The 19,787-nt window shown below is 37.0% G+C and overlaps 1 protein-coding gene across 2 annotated transcripts in view; it reads right to left on the bottom strand.

Annotated features, from left to right (window-relative positions):
- Nucleotides 1-19,787, bottom strand: part of cachd1.S (cache domain containing 1 S homeolog) — an 87,235-nt gene that overhangs the window by 41,148 nt on the left and 26,300 nt on the right. For both annotated transcript variants that reach the window (XM_018260763.2, XM_041561363.1), the window contains exon 2: nt 7,624-7,686. In XM_018260763.2, the coding sequence (XP_018116252.1) occupies nt 7,624-7,686 (63 nt within the window). The remainder of the gene's footprint in view (nt 1-7,623; nt 7,687-19,787) is intronic.

A 19,787-nucleotide genomic window follows, 5' to 3' on the forward strand; every position in this document is an offset into this window, starting at 1 on the left:
TTGTTGTCATCTGCCTGTGCAGTGTTTTACATAGTGGGTACCCCTCTTTACTTCTGAGACACCCAGTCTCTCTGTAATGCTCTCTTTTTAGCATTAGACACATTTTCCAGTCTTTTCTTGCCCCTGACACAACTTTTTTTTAAATGTGGTGCTGGAATCAAATAAAAAGAGAGTTTATATTTTGCAGAAAACAAGAACATTTCTCAGTTTCAACATTGGATGTGTTGACTTTGTAAAATTTGTAATTAAATAAATGGTTTAAATGATTTGCTAATCATCTAAGGTTGTTTTTATTTACATTTAACACAGATTCCCAACTTTTTCAATAGGAAAACAAAAATCAATAGACAATCAGTTTGTAATACGAGACATCAAAGGGAATGCTATTTTTTTAAAGGGGGTCTACTTCTTTAGAGTGCAAGGAGAGACATTAAGCTTGCCCAGGTGCGGTAACCTATAGCAACCAATAATAGGTAGTATTCACTAGAAACCTGTTCAAGTTTCAGGTTGTCATGGGTTACTGCACCTGGGCAAATGTAGTGCTTTTTATTACATATGGGGAGGTTAGACTGCTAATACCAGACTTTGGACTCTCCTTTAGAACTACTCAGTCTGACTTAATCCCTTTAAATGAGAATAAGATACATTCACAGCACCAGAAATATGCAAACAGAAATGGACTTTTTTAATTTCTGTTGCAAGTTCTACTTTTTTAATTTCTGTTGCAAGTGCTACTTTCAACCATCAAACATATACTTTATATGAGTTAAAGCAAATGCTTTTTTTATGTGATTATGCTGTCCCTTTTAAATTAATTAGCACAATGCAGTCAGACCAAGACAATCAATCTTACACTCTATGCAGATATGTCTGCAGTAAACATGGATAACACACAGGGTAAAGGTGGCCATACACGGGCAGATAAAGCTGCAGATATCGGTCGTTTGGACCGATTTGACAGCTTATCTGCCCGTGTATGGGGGCTTCCGACGGGTCTTCCCGATCGATATCTGGCCACGATATCGATCGGGAAGGTTGGATTTTTACCCGACCAACCCGTCGGAGCCGCTTGGAGCATCGTAATTCGATCATTCGGCCATACGGCCGAACGCTCGAATTACCCCCGTTATAGCCACGCAGTTTAGTGGCATATCAGGGAAAGATCCGCTCGTTTGGCGATGTCGCCAAACGAGCGGATCTTTAAGTCTATGGCCACCTTTAGTGTAGTTGTCACATTCCAAACTTCATAGAACAATTATAACATATTAGTGGCCATCACATTAATATACTCTGTCAGGTTAGCCTCTGAATGCACTTTTAAATTTGCATACTTAAAGCCTACTTGTACCCTTTATTCAATGTAAAGAGACAAAGCCTCCCCTGTCTCCAAATAATAATCCAATTTCCCTAATTAAGAACCCCCAGCTGGGATGTTGAGAGCATAATGACAAATGTAATTCTTGAGTATTTCTAGCAGAACACTTCAGCACACTTTACTCCTAGGAATGAGAAATGGCTAAACAAGATGCATTCTCCCAATGGCTTCAATCAAAATCTACAACTCAATGAAGGGTCTCTAAGGAACCAGATTGCTAAATGAAAACATTTCTGGAACAAAGCTACACATTTAATTATCTTTAATTAGTCTTTGAGAATAATATATTTCAAGTACAGAATAGACTTATTTATCCTGCATGTGACCAAAAGTATGCGGACACACTATATAGACAAAAGTATCCACCTACAACTTTATGTCCATCAGATCACGAGCACCTATTATTTTTTTTTTTTTTAAGGTAACTTTTAGTATGTTGTAGAATGGCCAATTCCAAGCAACTTTTTCAATTGATCGTCATTATTTATTTTTTTATAGTTTTATAGTTATTTGCCTTTTTCTTTTGACACTTTGCAGCTTTCGACCCCTTCTAAAAAGCAAATGCTCTGTAAGGCTACACATGTATTGTTATTGCTAATTTTTATTACTCATCTTTCTATTCAGGCCTGTCATATTCATATTCCAGTTTCTTATTCAAACAAATGCAGTGTCGCTAGGGTAATCTGGACCATAGTAACCATATTGCTGAAACTGCAAACTGTAGAGCTGCTGAATAAAAAGCTAAATAACTCAAAAATCACAAATAATGAAAAAAAAAATAATAGCTAATCATATGGATATTTTATTTCAGGGTGTTTGTGCATATGAGTTGCCTAACCACAGTGACATTTTCAGATTGAAATAATATGCCATCTGAAGGTTACTGTGGTTTTCCACAAAAGATAGGTGTTAATCCAAAGATCCCACATTAAACACGTCATGTTGTAACTCAACTATCAATGCAATGGTTGAGCATCAGAGACGGACATGTGTATACTGATCAGCTGTTAAGTTTAAACGTGCGTGCATTCCTAGAAATGTAGTCTTAATGTACAGTCAATAACTCTTGTATGATAACACCAGATAGGAATTTTGTGGTGATTGTTGCAATCTTTCATTTTTAATGTGACAGATTCAAGAATTATTAAAGCTGGTTACACACAACACTCCTAAAAGGAACATTATTGACACTAAACATACACAGTATATTTAACACAATTTCTTTTGTAAACGTACAGTACAAGTCAAGCAATTGTAACTATTGCTTCCACGTGCTGTCACAAGGTTATTTTACATTTAAGTCTAAGGGGCTATTTTGGGGGACTACAAAAAAGTGCTAAAAACGTTTACGGGGTTATTTACTAAAACTCAAATCTTTTTCACTCTCAAACACGAATACCCTTAATTTACCAATAACTTTTCTCAAAAAATATAAATATAGTTGCAAAAAACACTGCAATAAAATCGAGCACCAATTTGAATTTTAAATTGGTGCTCCGAAAACACAAGTTTTTCAACAAAAAACTCGAATAATTTGGATTATCGAACATTAAATGGATTCTGTCATGATTTTTTATGTCGTTTTTATTTCTAAAGTACACTGTTTATACTGCAAATAATTCACTCTACAGTATAAAAGTTCATTCCTGAACCAGCAAGTGTATTTTTTAAGTTGTAATATTGGTGTGTATGCAGCCATCTCAGGTTATTTTGCCTGGTTGTGTGCTTTTAGAAAGAGCCAGCACTTTAGGATGGAACTGCTTTCTGGCAGGCTGTTGTTTCTCCTACTTAATGTAATTTGGGATTTTACTATTGAGTGCTGTTCTTTTATCTACCAGGCAGCTATCCTGTGCTAGGGAGCCGTTATCTGGTTACCTTCCCATTGTTCTGCTGCTATCACTCCAACTTGCAGTACAGCAGTAATGACGGGCTGATGTTTATCAGAGCACAAGTCACATGACTGGGGGCAGCTGGGAAACTGACAATATGTCTAGCCCCATGTCAGATTTCAAAATTAAATATATTAAAAAAAAAGTTTATTTTTTTGAGAAACGGATTTCAATGCAGAATTCTGCTGGAGCAGCACTATTAACTGATGCGTTTTGAGAGAAAAAATTGCCATGACAGTATCCCTTTAACCAGCACTAACAGCAAGAAATCGAAAATCCTGAAGGTAAAAAACATGTTTCAATAGTTAAAGGGACAATCTGCCATTGACTTCTACAAGAATTCAATGATTTTTAGCTGGAGTATTTTCGGATTTGGAGCATAATTAATCTCGAAAATTCTCAAGATTGTTTTCCCCCCTTTAAAACTCAACAAGTAAAATTTGAGGCTTCATATAAATAGGCCCTTAATTTGTAGCCCTAGAATTAGTCTCATGCGAACGTGTAGTACCCTCTGCAGCTATAACATATAAATGCAGCTTGATAATGGAGAGACAAGAAACTAATCAGAAATGGTATTCAGCAAAGGCAATGGCACACAGATCAAGAGAGTTTTGACACCCCAGCATTTTGCAGCTGTCAACTGAAGTGAACTTCACAGTAAATGGAAACTGCATCAGTGCTTGCCTGCGCAAAACTGCATTGGTTGCTTTCAATCCCAACTGAAAATTAAAGGAATTAAGGTTTCCAGTTTCCATATATATGAGGTTTTATTGGTACCACATATTCTGGATGTCATCAAGAAGTACCCACTTACATAATCCCTGCACACATATCTACTACAATAAACTGCATGTGCCCTGGGGTTTAAATAAATCTGAATTCTACAAACTCTAAAGGTGGCCATACACTGGGAGATCCGCTCATTTGGCGATGTCTCCAAACCACCGGATCTCTCCCCGATATGCCCACATTGAGGTGGGTAATATCGGCTGATCCAGTCGTGGGCCATAGTGCCCAAAAATCTGATCAGAATGGAGGCAATACGGGCGGACGGATGGTGGGACCACATCAACGAACAGATGCGGCCGCTTTCCGATGGGATTTTTTTTTATCCTGCCCGACTTTCTGCCAGATATCGATCAGGGACGCCCGTCGGATGGCCCCACACACAGGCCAATAAGCTGCCGACTCGGTCTGTCTGCAGTTTTTATCGACCCATGCATGGGGGCCTTTAGATGCACCTGGCTAGGATCCAGTCAGATGGCAGTGTTAATAATGACACTGATGGGGGGGTTATCTGCAGGTTGCACTTCCTTCCTGACATGCACTGCTCAGGAAATGCTGCATTGGGGCCAGCACAAAAAAGTTACTCTGAACCTTCTTGTGAGAACAGCAATAGAATGAAGGTGGCTCACCTCCCCTACCTTAGCAAAGGATTGAGTATACTGTGTTTACTGAAACCTAAATAAACACTGGACTGGATCAGAGATCTTCGTACAAAATAAAGTTATTGGCACATAATTATACTGGGGGGTGTTTCTGACCCTTAAAACGAACAGTCAGTCAACCTCAAACATTTAACAGGGCCATTTGCTATATCTGAAGTTCTGCTGACAGATCAACAGCCCCAGAATATAAATTAATTAAAGTACGCAGGACCAGTTAAAGCAAAAGTTAACTGCACATTTAACAAATGGTTGGTTGTGTGTATTTCAAAACCAACTTATGTTTGACAATGCCATTTTAAAAAAAAAATCAAAGTCTAACCACAAAAGTGTAACTCCAATGTAGCTAAAACATTGATTGCCCTGTTCAATTAGCTTCAAAGGTTTACGAATGGCCGATCTATATGGAAGACAGACTAGATGGGTTTCCTGACATACAGTTTTTAAATTCTATAACTAGGTGCAAAGGTTTCTGTACTTCTAGTTAATGACATGGACACTTACTTTAAAGAAACTAATCTATCGATGCTCTTTTCGAAAAAACAAATGCATTAGGAATCTCTCCAATGTTATATTTTTAAATGAAATACAAGTATTAAGCTCTGGATAGCGTGTGGGATAGTGAACCACACTATCCTTGTGGTTTTAATCAATAAATTGCTGCTTATAGTCTGCTAGTGAAACAAACATATGGAGTATATGGGAAGAGGGATGAAAGGATTATAACTTAATTACAAACACTTCCCCCAAAGGGGTTTTGGCTGCACTCCAGAACGATATGCCAGGAATGTATCAACAACAAAAAAAGTGTAATTATAAGAACTATGCTTAGTACCCTGGGCCAGCTAAGACAATTACCTTTATTTCCATGATTCTGTACACTTCATGTAAACTATGTTTAGTGATAAAATAAATATTTTAAAATGTAAATTAAAATGGTTTAATTGTGTTTTGACAGCTAGAATCACCTAACAAGCCATTCTACATGGGCTGGAGGATGGTTTTCGATGTTCTGACACTACATGTTTGGTTAAAAAATGCTCTTGGCAAAATGCACTATATGCCACTTGAACTAGAGACCTGCTGCAGGCCGGGTACCCCGTTACCCGCAAAAAATGCAGGTACCCTGTGGGATGAGGGTAGGATTTCCGGGTGCAGGTATAGATGTGGGTCACGGGTCTGATCTATATTTCTTATTTTATATTGTCTATAATTTACTCATTTTAAAATGTTAGAAAACTTTCATGATGTCACTTCCGGTCTGCAGCAATGGCACTTCCTGTTTAATGGTGGTCGGCGGCTTGCGCATAAGGCCACTGTTTTTTTTTTTTTTTAATCTCTACTACCCTCTGACCTAATCATAACCTGGAGATAATAAGCTCTGTATAAACACACTCCTATCTTTCTCCATATCTGTGCCTCAGTATTATAGATAACCAGATATTCACTATATGTAATTTTCAGTCTGCTCCAACCTGACCATGCAGCCTATCATTTCATTTAACAGAATCCACATGATGACAGGCAGACTACAGATAGAATATATACATCGGAGTGTTTTTGGCCTGAAACATGGCATTCGCTAGAAAGTTACGGGGAGGGGGCTTCAACAAAGCAATTTATGGCCGAGGGTTGTCATATGCTCCGAAAGCCTTATACAGTAGCTATGCTTCATAATCATAGAAATAGGCCAGGGGTCTCCAAAGTGTTATACCTGTGATCAATGCAATAGGCAAAATAATGTTTAGCACTAACTCTATTGACTAAAATAGAATTAGTTTCTACTTAATGGGAAAAAAAACACCAAGACAGTTTTAACTTTTAATTAGATAAGTTTTTATTAAGAAATTACTTACCAATTCTTTGCTTGCACTCCTCTTCAGAAACGGCGACAGGGTGACGATCCATAGTGCAGCGCTTGATTTCCCCTCCCTTCCTTCTATAGGAGATAGCCGGGGAGGAGAAATCAAGCTACGCACCATGGATTGCCGCCCTGTCGCAGTTTCTGAAGAGGAGCGCAAGCAGAGAATCGGTAAGTAATATCTTAATAAAGACTTTGCGAATTTAAAGTTAAAACTGCCTTGGTGGGTTTTTTTTTCGTTAAGTAGAAACAAATTTTTTTTTTATGTTACTGGTCCTTTAAGCCTGAAATCACTGCCAAGTAAAGATTGCTGTTTTATTAGAAGTGATAACTTTTTACAGAAGTATTTTTTTTTTCAAAATTATATTACTATTTATTATATAATAAAAAAATATTAATATAAATAAATATATATATATATATATATATATTTTTTTTTTTTTTTTTAAGTAAAATAAACACTTAATATCATGACAGAATCCTTTTAAGCAAAACTTGTACTTTTACTTGTAGATTTTAAAGAACAAGCTGCTTTACTGGCTTGCCCCCTTCAGTCTTTACAAAAATCATGATTACACCTTTTTAAGACGCAATGTTACATTTACATAGACATCATATCAAATATAACTCTGTTTAATCTTTTGCACAAGAAGTTATCCATACAACATCTGGTCAGTAAACACAAAAATCCTGCTGCTGCAGTACTGAAAGATGGTCATGTGGACTCTGGGTGATCTCACTGGATTTATATTACAGGCTCAGATTAGGAGGCCTAACTGAGGGGAGCAAACTTTAAACAAAGTCTGCAGGAAAATCAGTATTCACACTTAAACCAATTCTTTAGCTGCAGTCTTTAGAATAAGCTGAAGATACAAAAGTTTAACATTTAATCTAGCCTTGGCAAAAAAAAAAAAAAAAAAAAAGATAAACCATAAAATGCTCAAGTGTCAAAAACATTTCCTCTTTGAAATAAGTATGAATATGTTAATTTTACTACAAAGGCCATGTCTGATGAATCTTCCACATACAACTGAAAAGGACAGTGATACTTACTTGCTGAACTTCAGTTTCACCGTTTGAAATCTTCTCGGTGTATACAAACGAGTTGAATATCCTCTGCAAGAGAAAAATAAAGAAATTGAGAAAAAAGTCATTAATAGAATGCACAAATAGAATGATTATGGGAATTGTTGCTTCAGTGTGGTGTATTATGAGAATGCACTCACTGCTCTTGTATTACAGTACCTCTGCTTTGTATTAACAGTAAGTATACATAAGAAAGAGACCATGGGGCAAATTTACTAAAGGGCAAATTTGCCATCGCTAGCGAAAATTAGCCAAAAGGACGATTCGCAGGGACATAGCCAATTTACTAAAAGGCGTAAAGGATAGTTTGCTAGTGAAAACTGATAAGATGGAGCTACATCCTCAACAATCAGTGACATCATATCCTGTGTCCTGAAAAGTCATTAAAAAAAATACAAAACGCTGGCATTTTTTTCATATTTTAAAGTGGGATTATGTTTGAAAGTTGTAACTGTTAAATATATTTTTAATTTTTTTAATCATTTGATGGTCATTCTACATTTGTTTTAGGGTGGGCTCATGTCTAGGACATTAGATCTCTTTTGTCGTTATTTTGCTTCCTTGGACATGTGTAATAATAAGTAGCCACTTTAAGCATTTGCACCAACATCTCTGATAAAGACCTTTATATGACCTATTCAAATTGACCTAAGCATAAGTGTGAATTTTACTAGGAAAAGTTACGCTAGCGAAAGTTCACTTTGAAATGCCCGTGATGATGAATTTTCGCTGGCGATAATTCGTCAGCATTTGTCTGTCGTGATGCAACTTTGCATTTTGATGAATAAGCTTATGCGCTGCGAATTAACGCCTGACAAAATTCCGCAAAATGTGGCGCAGCCTTTCCGAGGCAAAAATTCGCCCTTTAGTAAATTTCCCCATGTATTTAGTCAGGGGCAGCCTCCAGAGAACCAACAATGCAGCTTGGGCAAAGTGAGAAACCTTGTACATTTATCTGCATCCAGTCCATGTTAAACTTTTTACTCTTTTTATTCTGAAAACACAGATTTGCAATAAATGCTATAATCATTTTAACAAACTCTCTCTTTATAAAATAAAATACAACCTTAGTCTACTCAAGTATTTTCAAAATACTAAAATTTACAAAGCCCTGTTAAATTACTTTAAAAAAAATTACTTAGATGCTTTCTCTAGCATTTATTACAGTGGGAAAGTTGTTACAACTAGGAGTATCTCCTATGCACAGGGGTGTAACTACACAGGAAGCAGATACTCTGACTGCAGGGGGGCCCAGGAGAAATAGGGGGCCCCATGAGACCTTGAATGATTAGCAAATTCGAACAAAGTAAACACTTGGGAGTTACTTTGTGGCACAGAAGACATTAGTATTCAAAAATGTGGATTTCCTACTATGAAGGTATACAGGTATTTTTTATCCTTTACCAGAAGTTTGATATATTTGATATATTGATGACACTCTGCAGAACAATGTTTGAATGTCAAGCTGGAGAGCTATAGTGAGGAAAAACTATTGCTCTCTCAGCTTTGCAATAAATAGAATATAGGAAATTTTCCTGGCGTATTGCAGGCAATTATTTTGTAGCCTGAGGGAAGAATCAAGAGAATATATCTATGAACTGCTGGGTGACTAGACCTTTTCACAAAATGGTAGATTCCTAATTTAATGTGGATTTACTGGTTTGGGTCGTCTGTGAAAATGGCAGATTTGCTAATAGGTTTTTACCTTGGCTGCACAAATTTAATGAAAACCAGAATACCGTTTTGCCTGAAAGGGAGAGTTCAAAGGCTTGGCTGGGGAGAGTATTGTGAGTTAGTTAAATAATGCTCTTGGGCTTGTCTAAGCCAGCTAATAGTCATTATAGACTAGATGAATAGTTAATAAGCGAGGGCAAATTATGTTTAAACATTAATAAAATATTTAAGTGTAAAGAAATAAATTCAAAGTATTTCAGTTTAACAGATATCAGAAAAATATTTGTTTTGTTAACAAATTAAAATATATATAGTGTCTTTCTTCTATATGTGGCTTCACAGGAAAAGGTTATATTTATTCATAAGCTTTCACAAAAATTATATTATTTGCTTTATTATTAATCATTTATTTCTGAGCGAGAGTGAACAGCTTACAGATAACATTGTTTAGATCCTAGTATAAAATCATCTAGTGACATAAAAAATACAGTAAAAGCTGAAAGTTGAAAAGGGGAGCCCTGTTCATCAACAGTAAGTAAAAGTTTAATAATGTAGCATTTATTTTCCCTGTATTGTAACTAAAATACCTACAAATTTATAGTCAGTATTCTTCTGCAGACTACTGGCTAGTGGCGTAAATAGTGTGTGCTGACCCCCCTCCCCCCAAAATAAATCCCTACACGCCTACTCTCCATCCCCCTCCCTCTGCCAGCCCATTCTCTTGCCTCACGGCATCCTCCCTACCCGGACCTTGTGCGCAATAGTAGGCAAGCAGCTGGGGGGATTTTTTATAACTATGTTGTTAGTGGACCCCATGGTCTGGACCCCTTTTTTGCCAGGCCACTGCTACAAGCCAAATGGTATTGCTTATGCATTTCCTGTTTATTTACAGAAATGTCAATTACATGAGCAGATGTGAAAGCATGGCAGTGTGAATCCCCGGCAGTAGCTCTATGACTTTATAGCAAATATCCCAAGTGGGTGGGGGTTTAAGCTACCAAAGAAGTTTATTGCCAATAGATTAGCCACAATAGTGCAAGCTATAACACTTTATTTTTTCTGCAGAAAGCTTTACCATACCTGAGTAAACAGCTCTAGGAGCTCTTTGTTTAGGATAGCAGCCGCCATATTAGCTTGGTGTGACATCACTTCCTCCCTGCTCACTCATAGCTCTGGGCTAAGATTACAGCAGGGAGGGAGAGAAGAGCAAGCTGAGCATGCTCAAACCCTAGCTCTGGAGGTTTAAGCCGAAAACAAAGTCTGATACAGAAACCCATTTGTACAATAGAAGGAAAGAAATGTTGTGTTTCTTTTAACAAAGGACTCATCAACATTACTTTGAGGGTTTAATGGTGTATTTTTTTTAGACCTTTCTGATAAAGCTTACTTAATTTTTGCCTTTCCTTCTCCTTTAATACTAGTAGAGAAATACTTAAAACCATCCATGCCACCCATTGTCACTGATAACTCAATGATAAGTGAAATGTGTGGTTTTGGGTATGAAGATAACCTCACAATATATTTTTAAACCGTGATCATCGTAATGACTAATGGATTTTCTTGGTGCTTAGAGAAATTGCCAGCAGTGATATTAGCCTGAAGATTTACGGCTCAAAAGTCGTCCCAGGAGCTATACTTCTTTGTTCATTTGGTGCTGTAGGCAGTGAACTTGCTCATCCTAGCTACAGTTAAAATTGATGAGTGGAATAAAAAGTTATGCAAGCAACAGTGTCCGGCCTATAAACATCTACTTATTTGAATTTTAAGTCAGAACAAATAGGAGAAATCCTATTGCCCTTTATCCTCTTGCCGCAGACATGATAAGTAGAGGTATGGGACCTGTTATCCAGAATAATCGAGATTTCTGGATAACATATCTCTCGTAATTCAAATTTTCATACCGTATCTATACTAAAAAACAAACAAAAAACATGAATATATTATATAAACTCAATAGGCTGGTTTTGCTTCCAATAAGGATTAACTATATCTTAGTTTGGATCAACTGCAAGGTGCTGCTTAATTATTACAGAGAAAAAGAAAATAATTTTTAAATCATTGGATTATTTGGATAAAATGAATAAAAACCAGTGCCGTTAGAGCGGATATGTAGCATTAGGCATTTATAGGTACTACATTCCAAAACAGATGAAAGAAGAAAACAGTATGCATTTAGCTTTATTATATTCGCAAATTGATGAACATTGACTGAGTGATTTATTTATTAGGGCTTTGCATAAGCACCCTGTTTTAGCTCCAAGAATATCCAAGATTCCAAATTAAAATCCAAGGCAAATATCATTTAATTGTGATTGTACATATATTTTAACATCTTAATGTGTACACCATTTATTGTACAGTGCCGCTGAATATGAATATGCACATTAAAAATCATTAATTCACTCTGCTCTGAGGGTGGTGGCACACAAGTCTACTGGGGGAGATTAGTCGCCCAGTAACAAATCACCTTTTCTTCGGGCAACTAATCTCCCCTAAATGCCTTGCCGCCGGAATGCTTAGTTTTCCGTAGTTGCCTCAAAAGGAAACTTCGGGCGACTTCGGAAAAACCGAATCGAATGCCATTCTGCCGGTGGGAAGGCATTTAGGGGAGATTGGTCACCCCTAAGAGCTCATCATAATGGGCTCCTTGTCCAATGCCTTGTTTGCGCAGGGGGCAGCAAGGTTAGGGACAACCTCACTGTTTTGGAACCTTTGGAACTGAGAACATAAGGGGGGCCCCAATCCTATGACAAGGAAGAGCTATGTCTTTGAATTTAGATTCATAGATCTCCATTGTAATAGGATTTCTGTAACACATCGCAGGTGTAATAACCCCTCTGCATAAGGTACATTTTTTCTGCTATTTTGTTTGCATTCAGCATAGCATATGTCTAGACTTATGTATTTTGGGTGTATATTTCCATTTAACAGTTTCTACTAGGATGAAAATAAAAAGGAAGCACTAATCATTTATCTGAAAAGTTTTATTATACAGTCTCTTTGCAACAAATGATTCTAGCACTCTGGTAAGGCTTTGCAAAAGGTGAAGATCCCCTTTAATGGAAACTTTGCACCTGTTATTATATTACATGCTATATCTTATACAAAAACATATATTTAATATATATATATATATATATATATATATATATATATATATATATATATATATATATATATATATATATATATATATATATATATATATATATATATATTTAATATTTTAGTCTCATGCCCCAAAACTCACTGTATACAATAATGAAAAAGCACATAATAGCCCTTGATTATTCTATAGCAGTTTAAAGTTTAAGCAATGTTTTTAATACATGAAACTCCTCAAGGGAGTAATAAGAAGATGTTAGCAGAGCGTTTATTTAATGTTTAAATGATGTCTAGCAGCCTTAAGGTCTGACGATCCAGGTTCCATGAACTCAGTATTAACAGATAATATACCTGTATTTATACCTGGCATATCCAACAATGTATGCTGGTTTTTATTTTTAACAGGATGGGCTAGCCATTACAACAATATGCAAAGTGTGGCTCACATAGAATTTTACCCACAGAAGTAATCTCAGGAAGAACTACAGCAGTCAAAATTCTGCTTCCATTTGCAGTTGATCCCTATACACATGAATGAGAAATATGCAATCTATGGCAGAAGCTGCCTATGTTACTTCAGTATTTCCGAGCAATTCCCAAATGACCATGGAAAAGAGGAAAGATGCTTTATCCTCTGTTGCAATCAAAACAGTGCATGCAGAAAAAGCTTTAAAGGACTACTAAAGCCTAACAAAAGAAGTAGGCTAGAAATGTTGTACATTATGCTATGTAATTCTGCATCAGCCCAAGGCAATCACAGCCCTTTAGCAGGGAAAATCTGTGCCTCCAAAGATGCCCCAGTAGCTTCCCATCTTCTTATCTGCTGATTCTACATGCTCTGTGCTGCTGTCACTTACTGAGCTTAGGGACCGACTCACAATATACAGTACACATAGAATATAATGTCACAATATAAGGCTGATTTATAAATAATTTAAATTATTACTAAATGCCAATTAGCATCAGAATGTAATAATCAGCCTTGTAGCATCAGCTTTTATCATACCTCCCAAAATTTTGGAAATAGAAAGAGGGACAAAAAGAATTGGCGTGCGGAGTGCAGTGGAAAAAATGTTGACCACACCTGTTTTGTGGCCACACCCCCTAATTAGCATGTTCATTTTACAAAATTTGGTAGTTTATGAAAGTTTGAACACATTTCTGTGGGCTTTATGTGTTATTACAGTTTTGCTAATGAAGGTGAATTGCCCAGTTTCCTCAAGAGATCTGTTTATCTTAAATTGTTTCAATTGTTTCTTTGCTTATCTTAAATTGTTACAAAAGTATCTATGCGTGCACCTGCTGCATATTCTGGGCTCTCTGCCAAGAGCCAATTAAGTTAGAAACATTGTATCTTTTTCTGGTTGTTCAGTGCAGCAGATCAAAGAGAAAGGAGCTCTCAGATAAATGTTAAATGAATTGCACTAGTAGTCCAATGGATTATACTTCTAGATTTCAGATCACATGAAAAGCTTTCCATAGCAATATAAATGTAGTAATCTTGCTAAGCCAGTCTTTGCAATCTCACTTTGACATGGCTCCAAGAGTCCAATGGGTGAATGTAAGAAAATAGAAAAAAAAATCTGTGCAATGCAAATAATGGTTTCTTTGCGAAATTTAACCATTTCAGTGCCTTTGTTTATTGTTCAAGCTGCACTGAATGAGCTGGAAACTCAATTTATTGTGGTAGCATGCTATTGCTTCTTTCAGCACCATGGATTCTACAAGATGCAGCAGAGAAGTGGTTAATACAGGTTTGACAAACCCAAAAAAATATTTAGCGACCCATCCACAAATGGGAAAATAATACTGTGCATTTTATAGTTTTCATAGAGTCTGTAACAAAAGGGTTTAATTAAAAGGTCATTATATCTGCACCAAAAACAATAGATAACTTCAGGGAATTATGCAATTCACAATGCATACATCCCAACATTTTGGAAATATAAATAGGGACAAAAAGATTTGCTGTGCAGATAAAAAATTGACCATGTCCATTTTGTAGCCACACACCTAATTACCATGTTCATTTTACAGGTTATTATGCGTTTGATCACATTTCTGTGGTTTTTATGTTTTATTACAGTTTTGCTAATGAAGGTGAATTGCCCTTTAAGCAGCAAGTCTCGGTTTCCCCAAGAGACCTGCTTATCTGAAATTGTTACAGTGGTTTCTTTGCTTATCTTTAATTGTTACAAATGTATCAAAGTGCACCTGCCACATATTCTGAGCTCTCTGCCAAAAGCCAATTAAGTTTTAGAAACGTATCTTTTTCAGGCTGTTCAGTGCAGGAGATCAAAGAAAGAACATTAGAGTGTGAAATGCAAATATTAGTTCTTATCGATGCAACACACATAATTGATCCCATATCATCATACTATAAGGCAGGAGTCAGCAACCTTTACTATCAAAAGAGCCATTTTGCCCCTCTCCCACTAAAGAAAAATAGTCTGGAGCTGCAAAACATAACACAGCTTATAAACTTTTTTAACCTTTTTTTAATTTTAACTGTTACAACAACAGAATACAACAAACAGAATACAACAAACAGAAGTGCACTGTGTATATGCAGGGCTACACTGAAATAAATGAAACACTGAATAGCCCTATTAAATGCTAGTGTTCTCATCTGTTTAATGTAAATTCTGTTTCTGAAGCTCCATGCTGATCGTCTCTCTCTTGTCTTGAGTGTGTGACCGCAGTAAAGACCATGATGAATCATCTTGCTGTGGCTCAGTCTTGCCGGTCACTCCTGGGACGTCTATACAGTCCTCGCACCTGCTGGTGGCTTCTTGAGTCCGCTTACCGCGGTTGCACACTCAAGAAGCCACCAGCAGGTGCGAGGGCTGTAAATACGACCTGACAGGCAAAGCCGCAAGACTGAGCCACAGCAAGCAGGATGAAGAGCCGCAGGTTCCCTACCCCTGCTATAAGGCATACTGTTGCGGCGGTTTCTAGCTTTCACATGGGGGTTACTGACCCCATTTAAAAACAAAAGCTCTGTAAGCATATTTTATTGTTATTGCTACTTTGTATTACTAATCTTTTATACAAGGCCTCTTCTATTCATATTCCAGTCACTTATTCATATTGATGAATGTTTGCTAGGGTAATTTGTACTCTAACAACCACATTGCTGAAATTGCAAACTGGGGAATAAAAAAGCTAAATACCTCAAAAACAAATAATGAAAACCAACTGCAAATTGTCTCAGAATATCTCCCTACATCATCCTAAAAGTTAATTTAAAGGCAGCACTTAAATTCCAACTACAGTAGAACTCCCATTTTGCATCCCCTGGTTTTAAGTTTTCACTCATTTTACATTGTTGTTTTGCGGTCCCACATATATATATTATGCACAATACATTTTCCTGATTTAACATTTTTCTGCACTTTACACCATTCTTTTCTGGTCCCCTGAAAAACGTAAAATGGGGGTTCTACTGTATTAACAAAACAAACCGTGAAACTGATTTGTCATTTTTTTTATTTTTAAGTTCTTTGAATAATAAAAGAAAATCACATTCTTAGTAACTTTCCAGTATATTTTAAAGATTTTAATGGTGTTGCAATTGAAATCAGTATATATGTATCCTTCCCTGCACTTAATTATAGTTGAAGATCTTTAAAAAGAAATATATCTAAATTCATTTATATTATGTGTTTTAGTTAGGGATGCACCGAATCCACTATTTTGGATTCGGCCGAACCCCCAAATCCTTCATGAAAGATTCGGCCGAATACCGAACCGAATCCTAATTTGCATATGCAAATTAGGGGTGGGATGGGAGAAAACATTTTAACTTCCTAGTTTTGTGACTAAAAGTCATGTGATTTCCCTCCCCGTCCCTAATTTGGTTATGCAAATTAGGATTTGGATTTGGTACGGCCGGGCAGAAAGATTCGGCCGAATCCTGCTGAGAAAGGCCGAATCCTGGCCGAATCCCGGCCGAATCCCGAACCCTGGATTCAGTGCATCCCTAGTTTCAGTACAGAACATAGCTGTGCACCATCAAAAATTTATGTTGAGGATTTGGGTTTAGATAGCTGTTAGTTCACAGTGCTGCTACTGCTGTGTAGCATTACACAATGCTTAAACACAGTGGATAAACAGATGATCTATTGGTTTAGCAAAATTTGTAAGGAAACTTTTTCTATGCAGGAAAAAAGTTCAAACCTTCTGGATTTCCCAGTTCATACTTAAAAATATCTGCCCCACAGTTATCCTTGTACTTTTTAAAACCAGGTATTTACAAATCAGGGTAATAAATGACAGTATTTTAATATATTTTTATGTATATAACATTCTAGCTCAGACATGTACTCCCCGCCTCCTTACGCAATGAGAAAGAAAAAGTGTAACAATTTACATGATTCTAAGTAGCTAACAGCTTTGACTTGCTGATGACTGTACTTATGTCATATCAGAGGGCTTTATTTCTAATATAAACTTCAAAATAAAACATTACATAGACTCTGTTAAACAGTCTCAAGATGCATTTTTGCTTTTGCCAAGGTTTTTGCAAACAAGAGCGCAAGTCTAAAACATTGCCAAAAAGCAATCACTGAAGCAGGAGGTTAAAGGCAGAGGTTAGGCCTGATGGGGAGAAAGCCAAAAAAATAAGTTCCACATGTTTATGACACAGGGTTTAGCTGTGTAATTTGACTAAAGCAATCTATGTGACACTGCTCTCAGCAAGCTTTTATAGGCTGATTTGCTATCCGAAACGTTAACATAAAACAGATGGTTGTAATAAGCTATGACTTTCTACTTGGATAATGTTGAAGATAAATGTGTTATCAGCGGAAGGCTAGATCATGCAGCACAGTGAAGTGCCTGACTAGGCCGAAAGCTGTATGATATTACAAACAAAGCATCCCACTCTATATCGTATTTATTTTGACTGTTGTGTGCCTGTACAACTAGCTTTATAGTGGTGCTATACTTTCAAATATACACTACTAATTACAATGTTAAAACATTTTTTAAATTATTTGTTAATGTAATTGTTATTGAAAGCAGCATCTGTCTGTCCCTTCTCATTCCCCTGCATTGCTGTTTCTGAATACATGTACCATTGAAACTAGTGATGTGAGGGCCGGCCCGATATCCGGGGAACCCTTGGGTTTACCCGCAGGTCGGGCGCTTCGGGCCTACCTCGCACCCACCTTTCCTGGTCCTGGTTGAGCTCTTCTGCCTGCTTCCCCCCCCCCCCGCAACCTTACAATGCTGACTTCCGGGTTCAAGAATTGGGCTGGCCAGATGGAGGATTCTGATTATTTTCTGTTAGCAGGAATTGCTTTAGGCAAAACACAAATTATGTAATCTGCAATTTCTGACAATCACAATGAAAAAATAGTTTTGGATGTCATCTTACCTGCATGGCAAGTGCTTACAAGTGGGTGACAATCATCTTGTGTGACATTACCCTCAGTGAATCTTTAACCACTGCAGCCTCACAATTTGACTTCAAATAACAATTAGCACCCATTACAACACTTGTTACTATTTAACTGCAAAATAAGCAGGCATGTGACAGACAGAAAAACTAATTATCAAATACCATATGTGCTTCAAAGTTATGTGCTACCAAAAATAGAAATACACCGAATTCTGGATTCGGTTCGAGATTCGGCCAGAATTCTGCCTTTTTCAGCAGTATTCTAATTCAGCTGAATCCTTCTGCCTGGCCAAACCAAATCTGAATTTGCATATGCAAAGCATGTGACTTTTTGTCACAAAACAAGAAAATAAAATATGCTTTCCCCTTCCCACCCTTAATTTGCATATGCGGATTCGGTTTGGTATTCGGCCCAAACTTTTGCAAATGATTCGGGAGTTCAGCCAAATCCAAAATAGCGTATTCGGTGAATCCCAACCAAAAAGGCAACAGACACTATTCAGAAAAGCACATTGCCCAGCTAAGGTGCAGTCGGAAGGAATACCTTTCTCCAAATTTGCAAAACAAAGGCTATGTAAAATATATGTCGCTAATGGAATTCAATGAAACATACTTAAAAACAATGAGAACAATACCCTGACTACCAGGGAACTTTTGTTTCCCCATCAATATTGAACCAAATTATATATGAAACCAAAGAATCTGTTCCCCTGCTAGTAATAGGAGAACTATCAAACATTACAGGAAACAATCATATAGATAAGATCACATATAATAATATTTTATTTGAATATCCTTAAAAATTATTTACTTTTCCCATATAAACACCAACATGAGGATAGAAGGAGGGGCCCCCTCCTCACTATTAAAGTGCTACTAATTTGTAGTAATAAATAGGTAATGGCATATAGTCCAAGCAAAATTTTTAACCACAGTACTGAATTCAAAAGTTCCAAAGGATATAAAGCAGGGTTTCGAATAGACATTGCTAGACCACGTTGCTAGGCCAGGGCACACAGGCAGATTTAGGGAGATTAGTTGCCCGGCAACAAATCTCCTGTTCTTCGAGGCGACTAATCTCCCCGAACTGCCTCCCCGCCGGCTAAAATGTAAATCTCTGTCGGGATGGCGCTCGGAGCGATTTGTTTTCCGAAGTCTCCCGAAGTTTCCCAGTGAGTCAACTTCGGGCGGCTTTGGGAACGAATCGCTCCAGGTGCCATCCCACCGGCGATTTACATTTTAGCCAGCAGGAAGACAGGGGAGGCAGTTCGGGGAGATTAGTTGCCCCGAAGAAGAGGAGATTTGTCGCCAGGCAACTAATCTCCCTGAATCTGTCTGTGTGCCCTGACCCTCAAGTCATGTAACTTTAAAGCACTGGACAGCAAAGTAAGGAGACTCATCTAGACAAAAAACAAAAGTCAAAATACTCCTTTACCATCAATAATAAGGGGGTTTATTCATTAAGCCTATTTTTTTCTCGAGATTTATTATGCTGCTAAAAGTCAGAATCTGAATATACTCTATTTAAAACCTGCTCTTGTAAAAGTCAATGGCAGCTTCCCCTAGAACCATTTGAAGATGTTTTTACCTTCACAAATTTTGGGAGTTTTGGGGTGTTTGATGTTGGTGTTCACTTGAAAACTCGAATAATTAAAATTTTTCAGCGACAATTCAATTCGAAGTTGCATGATTCAAATTGAAGCACTATTTTGTAGAGTTTTTTCTCTATCCGATTTTTTCAAGAAAAATTATTTTATTATTATTATTATAAGAATTTTAAAATGATTAATTAGCAAGATTCGTGGATGGGAGTTAGGTCAACTTTGTTTTAATGAAAAAAAAGTGATAAACGGCTGAGTTTTAGCAAATAACCCCCTAAATGCTGCATTCACTGATCCTATTCTTAAGGACTTCTTGGTGGCTAGAATCTTGGGGATTTGGGAAGCTA

Source organism: Xenopus laevis, chromosome 4S, assembly GCF_017654675.1.
Source record: "Xenopus laevis strain J_2021 chromosome 4S, Xenopus_laevis_v10.1, whole genome shotgun sequence".
Classification (NCBI taxonomy): Eukaryota; Metazoa; Chordata; class Amphibia; order Anura; family Pipidae; genus Xenopus; species Xenopus laevis.